General features: G+C 40.4%; 1 protein-coding gene across 3 annotated transcripts in view; it reads left to right on the forward strand.

The window, feature by feature from the left end:
- The window catches only part of LOC142495268 (uncharacterized), a 228,965-nt gene that overhangs the window by 84,045 nt on the left and 136,286 nt on the right, over positions 1-8,634 (forward strand). For all 3 annotated transcript variants that reach the window (XM_075600499.1, XM_075600500.1, XM_075600501.1), the window contains one exon: positions 642-748. In XM_075600499.1, the coding sequence (XP_075456614.1) occupies positions 642-748 (107 nt within the window). The remainder of the gene's footprint in view (positions 1-641; positions 749-8,634) is intronic.

The raw sequence follows: 8,634 nt of genomic DNA on the forward strand, positions 1-8,634 counted from the left end.
TGATTAGAGTTTTTCTCTATCCTACAGGTAGATATTGGATTTTTAATTATGAACTACCAAACTCCTTGTATGCCAATGTGCTTGCAATACTAACGCAATGCTAACTAGCTGTGTAGGGAAGCATCCATCCATCTAGTTTACCAGATCCCCTCGGTGGGGCACTTGCATTTTTACCACCCCCCTCACAACTCTCATAGTGCAGTGGTCACATAATCCAATTTCATAATCCAGAAATGTGAGGAATTAAAAATAATGACGTGTGAAGACTTACAGTATTTGCCGTGTGAAGATTTTTTCAGTCTAAATATTTTCTCTAATTTTCTTATTTTATATTTTTGGGCGTCTTTGTTTACAGGAGTTTATCGATGGTTAACTGTTCATGTTGACTGTGATGCTATAGTAGGCATGTTACGCTGTTTTTAAACACTTAAGCATGTATGGTTTCTCTGCCATGTAGTATGCACAATGTGTGGAGGCCCCCATACTGTAATTACTAAGACACTTCTATGAGAAGTAAGCAAAATAACACGACCCATATACTCGGTGTATTCTTCCATGTTTTCATTAGTAAAACAAAATGAAGTGATCAACTATGTAAATGTAAAATATTTTTTCCCTTTTCTTAATCATGTTTTACTTAGACCGCGAACTGGCAAAGAGTTTCAACAAGAACCTTCCTAAGGGAGGATGGGATTACTATCCCAGTCCAGAGAAATGCATATTGGATTTGGTTAATGGTCTTCTGAAGGTACAGTATAGATTTTACTTTTAAAAATAATGTCTTAAGTCACATTACATTTATATATCAAGATGACTCGGTTTGCTCCAACACAGCACAAAAACATTCCCATTGTTTAAAGTTGATCTTTTGAAGGTGTTGACACCACCTCACATCTTGAAGACCTAATGATGTAAACAGAAAAAAAGACTGCACCATACACATTCTGTATTATTTATTTATTTATTTTATTTATAAAATATTTTACCAGGAAGTAATACATTGAGAGTTACCTCTCGTTTTCAAGTATGTCCTGGGCACAGAGTAAAATAAATAATACATGGTTACAAGTACAGTTACATAAATGAACAGGGTATAACACAGAGGTTACAAAGTCACTGTGTCCCATTGTTAGAAGGAAGAATGAAGACTGTTAAAGGAGCAACCCACGCAATATCCTACATGTGTGCTTTAGAAAATAAATTAAATAGTTCTGTAGTATCAGATAATACTGTATGTACAACATTTTACATTTTTTTTAATTGAACTCAATGCAATGTTTAATTAGTTTTAATACACCGAGTATTTTTTGATTTCTATAGCAGGTTTTAGCCACTTCCCCATCAGTGCAAGGTCTTTGTAACACTTTCCTGTTTGTGATTATTTGTTGTCAATATTCCCAGCTATTTGAATGGCAAACTGTAACAATAGATAATGTTAACTTAGTAATATAAGAATACATTGTAGCTGCTGAGTTACACTGACTGAAAGATTGATTAAACTGAAAGGCAGCCATTTAGTGAACCCTGGGAAGTAAGATCTTTGCTGACTGATCACAGGAGAGAAAAATTGACCGGTAGCTTACAGTAGGTAATTCATTTTGAATAAATGTAATCAAAGGCTGCATATATTAAAACAAAATTTTTTGTTGTTGTATTGTTTTAGCGATGAGCTGACTGCCTATCATAGGACTGAGCATAGGGGTTCAAATGTGTCACCCACATAGTCACAATATTATCTTTTAGTTTCATTGCAGTTTTTCTATAGCAGGGTTCGTCTTGTTGTAGGGGTTCAGGGCTGAACTACAGTATAAACCATTTTCAGAGAATTACATTGATGGACAGTTTTCAGAGTCCCTTTAAACAACACGATGAAATCCGCTTTCCTCCAAACTACAGGGTCATTTCAAACTGAAGATGATCAAGATCGAATAATGCAATCCCACTTAGCATGTTAAGAATACACATTTCCTTGATCCTCGCTTTTTATTCTCATCACACACCTTATTAAAGTATATATTTCATTCTCATCCCATACCTCTATTAATATTCAGTAATATTGTGCACCATGGAAAGGCTTTATTTTCTGATGTCTTTTAAAAAATGTCTATTGCTTTTTTTTATTTTTAAAGAACCGCCTAAATCACATCAGTGATCATTGTAGGTTTTTTTTCTGCTTACTTTCTTGTCACTTAAATGTCAAAAATAAATGATGTACAAAACAACACTTAGCAATACAGGAGTTCAAATAGATCATTTAATATAGCCAATGATTCACTCTGTGAATGCCAGAAGTAATTTTGCATGACTGCAGATTGATGTGGCACATACAGTATCATATCAACTTTCCAGAAAATTAAAACAGTCTATACAATTAACATCATACACAGATTCTCATCTCTTAACAGTAGGCTTCATCATGATATTTTTAGAAAGAGTCATGCGGTGATTAGGCAGATAGCTAACGCAAGCTAATAACACTTTAAAGGTGCAGACCTATTTAATATCAAACCCATCACATACAAATGTTTCGTTTTAAGGATTGCCACTGCTTCAGGGAAAATCTATGGTGTAGATACTCAATGGTCCGTAAAATCTGGGCTACTAATGTGATGTTATCTAAATACTGTAGGTAACGTCTGTTAGCTTCCCTGAGTTTAACAGGTATCTACATAGCCAAATATATGCAAAAACAATGGCGGTTAGGCCTCTCATTGCATATGGCTGGCGCCGAGATAAGACAGTCACCGGCACTAATTGGCTGTAACGCTGGCTTGCGTTAGCCATATGCCAAGGAAGGTGCCAGGTATATATTGCAATGCAACAAATAACTGACATCTGTCTTCCCAATAGAAATATGTTTATTAACCACTTGGAAGCCATAGTGGCCATCAGAGCATGCATTATTATGGACAACTGCTATGGCATACAGGGGGTTAACTACCCCTGTAAGCCCCCCCAACAGCCTAACCCCCTACCTCGGGACACCTACCCCCATAACCAACCCACTACCCCAATGGGCAATAACTCTATTAGCTAAATGTGGCTAATAGGGCTTTTTTACATTAAAGATAAATACATTAAAAAAATCACAATCACACCATAAAAAAAACAATAATTGAAATCTATTGATTGGGAGCCTAAATAGCCACATTGACAATTAATGTTGATCCTAAATAAATAAAAGTATTACTTAACCCAGCCAGCATGAAGTCCATCCTCCTCATATTCAAGGCTGAAGCCACACAGAAAAAATCTAATAAAGGCTCGATACCCAACCATAAAAAAAATATACAAACACAATCAAAGCCTGATGGCATAAGTAAAAAGAAACAATAATCCTATTGGTTAAAATACTATGTAGTTCCCTCAATTTTGCCTGTGTTATGGTCACATACGTCGCTGTGTACTGTCCAGGAGACAGACCCGCTAGGCAGAGGTGAAGAGTAGAGACCGACCCGTATCTGGGATCCAAATCCTAAAGAGTAGAATAATTAAGTCTGAGTTTGAGGTCAGGAGAAGGCAGGATAATCGTGGGCACTGTTCCGGGGTCAGGGCTGGAGAAGGCAGAGCAATAGGGGTAACAGTTCCATGGTCGTCAGCAATAGGCAAAGAACAAGGTAGGCAGGCCACGGCTTCCAGCAGGGAACAAGGTTAACAGAACCTTGCACAGGCAAGAAAGAGAGGGGAATGAAGCCTTATAAAGGGAGCAGGGAGGTGCAGGCAATAAGTCCAGAATAAAGCTGACTTTCTGCCTCGGCGGCCATGTTGGTAGAGGCAGACGTCCTGCCTCAGCAGCCACGTTGGGAGATTCTATATTGATCCAGAATGAGGTTGACTTCCTTCCTCAGTGGCCATGTTGGGAGATCCTTATAGCCTGTGAATGACTTCTCAGGACCAGAGGATCAAGGACCTCATGGCAAGTTGAGTATCATTGACACAGGATGGCACCAGAATGAAAAGAGGCCATCAGTGTCAATATTAATTGCCAATGTGGCTATCTAGGCCCCCATTGAGGGTCCAAGTAGCCACAGTGACAATCAATGGATTAAAATTATTGTTTTTCTATGACGTGATTGTGTTTTTTTAATGTATTTATTTTTAATGTACTTGTTGTAATGTTTTTCATTGGGCAAAGCCCTAATAGCCACATACTGCATATCTAATAGGGCTATCTCCCAGTAGTCTAGTGGTGTGTAAATGTTTGTTAGGGGACTGTGGGTAGGGGGGGGTATGGGGGTAGTCAAGGTTAATCCACCTGACAGTGTTACGGGTGTAGTGGGAGGAGGGGGTTAACCCCTTGTATGGCTTAGTGGTTGTACTGCTATGACACACAATGGGAAGTAGGGTAGTTAGGGTTTTAAGCCCTTGATTACCTTAGTGGCCATGAAGGCATGTATGATGCATGCCTTCATGGTCACTATGGCTTCCAAGGGGCTAATACACAGGTCTTGCGTACATTTTGGACTTAGTGCAGGGTATTACTTCTGGCTTCCTATATTGTTAAGTCATTAGCCAAAGTGACCACTTCAGAAACCTGGACATGGCCAAATCATTTTCTGCTACCCGGCATTGAGGGCTGGAAGCCCTTAACACCAGCTATAACCATGAGCTAGCATTAATTCCCATGTTAACTTTACCGGCCTTCTGTAGATATGTGTTGAGGTGATCCACACCTCTTTTGCACATCATTAGTAATAACATCCATTAAAGTTAACGGCAGGCCTTCTTAGATCGTTGAAGATCCATATTACCACTTTAAAAGATGTTAACTGAAGTGAACGTCTCATTAAGTCATTAACAGGCTTCTGAAGGTCTACACCTATAGCAAGCTTTCATGATGCTTTCATAAGGGGTTTTGGAGCACGATCGGTGTTAACTGTAATTCAAGCCAATTGCAGTTGACGTCGGCACACTATTCCTTATCAGAGCTTCCTGAGTCCCGGAGTATGTTTGTTATTTCCTCTCCCCAGAATCCTTTGCTCAGTTGGCTTCCCCTCTTTCTTCCCAAGTGAGTGCAATGGCATGATCAGACTGCCATGTTATTCTTGCCCAGGCCCATTAAGAAAGGCTAAATACAATAGGGGTGCCCCGCTACAGCTTAATAAATTGAGGAACGGAAAAGGGGAGAGGGAGTGGTGCTGATGGGTAAGTTAAATATGATAAACTGAAGAGAAAACCCCAACTAATAGCACTCATACTCCCTAAACTGAATGATTTGGTGTGTAATTTAAAATGAATCTGTAATAATCATAAATACTAAAATGATGGCGATTCAAATAAACAGACAATGGACACACACTAATGATCCTATGTCGAGTGCATATGGCACTCTGGATCACCTATGTTAAAACAGATAATTGAGTTTGAATCAATACATTAACTAAAAGGGATCTGATATGCAGATCTCCCTTGCAAAATGGTATTACTATGTACAGTATATAGGGGTGGGGAAGGTGCTGTGAGTGAACACATGTGTAGTGCTGCTCTGGGGGCACTTAATTAATCAATAACTCAATTATGTGAGTGTACCAGACAATGATGTAATGAGTTGCATCTGTTAGAGTAAGAAGCAAGCTGTTATCCTGCACCTAAGAAGTCTATGACTTCCCAAGGTTAGGTGCAAATAGTAACACAAAGAACACACACTATACACAAAGAACAGCCACAGTTGAAGAAATACACACTAAAGCTACAATGAAACGCTAGAGAGTGTAATGTGGTTGTAAGCTGATACTTAGCAGCCTATACCTAGTAACACCATTTTGCAAGGGAGATCTGCGTATCAGACCCCTTTTAGTTAAGTTAATTTTAGTTATCACACCCCAGTTAATTGATCCAATCAAACTCAATTATCTGTTTTAACATAGTTGATCCAGAGTGCCATATGCACTCAACATAGGATCATTAGTGTGTATCCATTGTCTGTTTATTTTAATCACCATTATTGTAGTATTTATGATTATTAAAGATTCATTTTAAATTACACACCAAATCGTTCAGTTTAGGGAGTATGAGTGCTATTAGTTGGGTTTCTTTTACTCTTCAGTTTATCACCATTAAGAAAGGTGCATAAATGTTTAGGAAGATCTAGGGGTGAAATGATTAAAAAAAAATATATATAGAGTATATTTCATAGTAGAATGTATTGTGCGTTTAAAGTTTTAACTAAAAAGAATTATTAGTATCGTTTAGACAACTAATAAATTGTCACATCCACCTGAAAGCACAATCTGTACATGATTTAATAGATAATGAAACTTTATTTGTCATACTCATAATATTCTAAATGTCAGACTAATCCCAAATAAACTTTACCATTGAATTTAAAAAAATTTAGGCAATGGAAATCACATTTTAAGACTCATCAATATTAATTTTCCTTTACTAGAATGGTTCTTTCAGCTTCTCCTGCAGGCATCTGAGGAAATTTAGTCATGCATGAAAATCAGATGCGCTGGAATGAAATCATGTTAAACTCAGAGGCTTCTATAAATAACTTCAGTTTTGGCACAATAAACATATTTTATTTGTAAACACAAATAACTAACCTCAGTCTCTGAGGACAGCATTGATACTAGTCAGATTATGGCATGGAAAAAAAGTAATAGTATCTTTTGTGGCTATAATAAATTCCTTATTTTTCTTTACAAAATATTAATATGATATTATAGCACTAAATATATCCCTAGCTTTAATAAAAGCAATAATGTTTATCTTGTAACTCTGACAGTGTACCCAGGGCTTTACATTGTACAAATTATATACAGTGAAGTTTATAATCTCATTTTGGTAGATGAGCCACAGAGAGAGACTATGGGGCCTGTTCTAGTAGGTACGATAACTACAGCAACTCATCAAGCATTTTGAGCACTTATCGAACGAATTGGCATATGTAACTACTCAGAAAGCTTCAATAACTTGCCAAATTCGCTCAATAAAAGCGAATGTGCTTCTCCCTGATCGGTAGTGCACCCACTCAGACAAACCACGCAGGAGCTCAAAAAATGTGCTCAAACTCGCATTTTTTGAGAAATCAAGCAATTCAAGTAGCTTTGATATTCACATCGCGGCTGCAACTCACAGGTTCTCATCTCGCTACCTCAAGGTGGTGAGATGGGATCCGTGGCGTGACTTACAATAGAAGAACATTTTTTTTTTTACTGCATCGGATTGAAGCCGGGAGTCTCTGGAGCTGACACACATTAATACCACCCACGAAGACCCCCGGCTTCCATACAATGTAATAAAAATACATTTACACGCAGCGGTTGGTACCACTAAGGTAATTAAGGGGTTAACCCCTGTCGCTACACACCCGGTAGCCATAATCACCCGGCCAAATACCACCTTCACCCACCCCCTCTACCCCCAATAAACATTAACACACAATACTAGCCAATTCATAGATTGATTGCCAGTGTGGTTACCTACTTTATGCCCTCAATGGGAGCAAAGATAACCCCAATGGAAATTAATGGGCACCCTAATACCCATCCCCTCTACCCCCAACAACTCCCCCTCCCCCCATACAGTAATGGGCAAAATCCCTATTATCCAAATCTGGATAATAGCTCATTTGCCTATTAAAAATACAACATTATCCAGCCAGCATAAATAGGGTGACCAGATTTTGAAAATGAAAAACCGGGACACTTTTTTTTTTTTTACATAACAGTTTATTTATTGTAGTACACTTATACTTTACTACCATTAGTCCTTGTTACATAGTTACGTGTGTGTGTGTGTGTGTGTGTGTCGGATGACCTCACTAATAGAACAAAAAAAAAGCCAGATGTGAATGATTCTGAACCCATTAACCAATGTCAGGATGCCCCCTCTTCACAATTTCTAAAGCAGCAATCCCACCTGGGATCTTACCTGATCCGCAGTCCCTCAAGGTACTATACTGGAGGGGAGGTGTTCCCTATCTGTCTTCCGATGTCTCCCGTGTGAAACTTGAGTCAGATCCGGAAGAAAGCAGGGTAGGTTACTTCAGTGTAGGTATACGGCAGTTAAGATAAGACAGGGAGGGAGAGGGAGACAGGGAGGGAGAGGGAGACCGGGAGGGAGAAAGGGAGGGAGAGGGAGAGGGAGACAGGGAGGGAGACAGGGAGGGAGAGGGAGACAGTGAGGGAGACAGGGAGGGGGAGGGAGACAGGGAGGGAAAGGGAGACAGGGAGGGAGAGGGAGAGGGAGACATGGAGGGAGAGGGAGACAGAGATGGAGAGGGAGACGGAGAGGGAGACGGAGAGGGAGACAGAGAGGGAGACAGGGAGGGAGAGGGAGACAGGGAGGGAGAGGGAGACAGGGAGAGAGGTAGACATGGAGAGGGAGAGGGTGGGGGAGAGGGAGATGGAGGGGGAGAGGGAGGGGGAGAGGGAGGAGGAGAGGGAGACAGGGAGGGAGAGGGAGACAGGGAGAGAGGTAGACATGGAGAGGGAGAGGGTGGGGGAGAGGGAGATGGAGGGGGAGAGGGAGGGGGAGAGGGAGGAGGAGAGGGAGGGGGAGGGGGAGAGGGAGAGGGTGGGGGAGAGGGTGGGGGAGAGGGAGAGGGTGGGGGAGAGGGAGAGGGTGGGGGAGACGGAGAGGGTGGGGGAGAGAGTGGGGGGGGAGAGGGGGGCAGGAGCGAGAGGG

Source organism: Ascaphus truei, chromosome 5 (genome assembly GCF_040206685.1).
Source record: "Ascaphus truei isolate aAscTru1 chromosome 5, aAscTru1.hap1, whole genome shotgun sequence".
Classification (NCBI taxonomy): domain Eukaryota; kingdom Metazoa; phylum Chordata; class Amphibia; order Anura; family Ascaphidae; genus Ascaphus; species Ascaphus truei.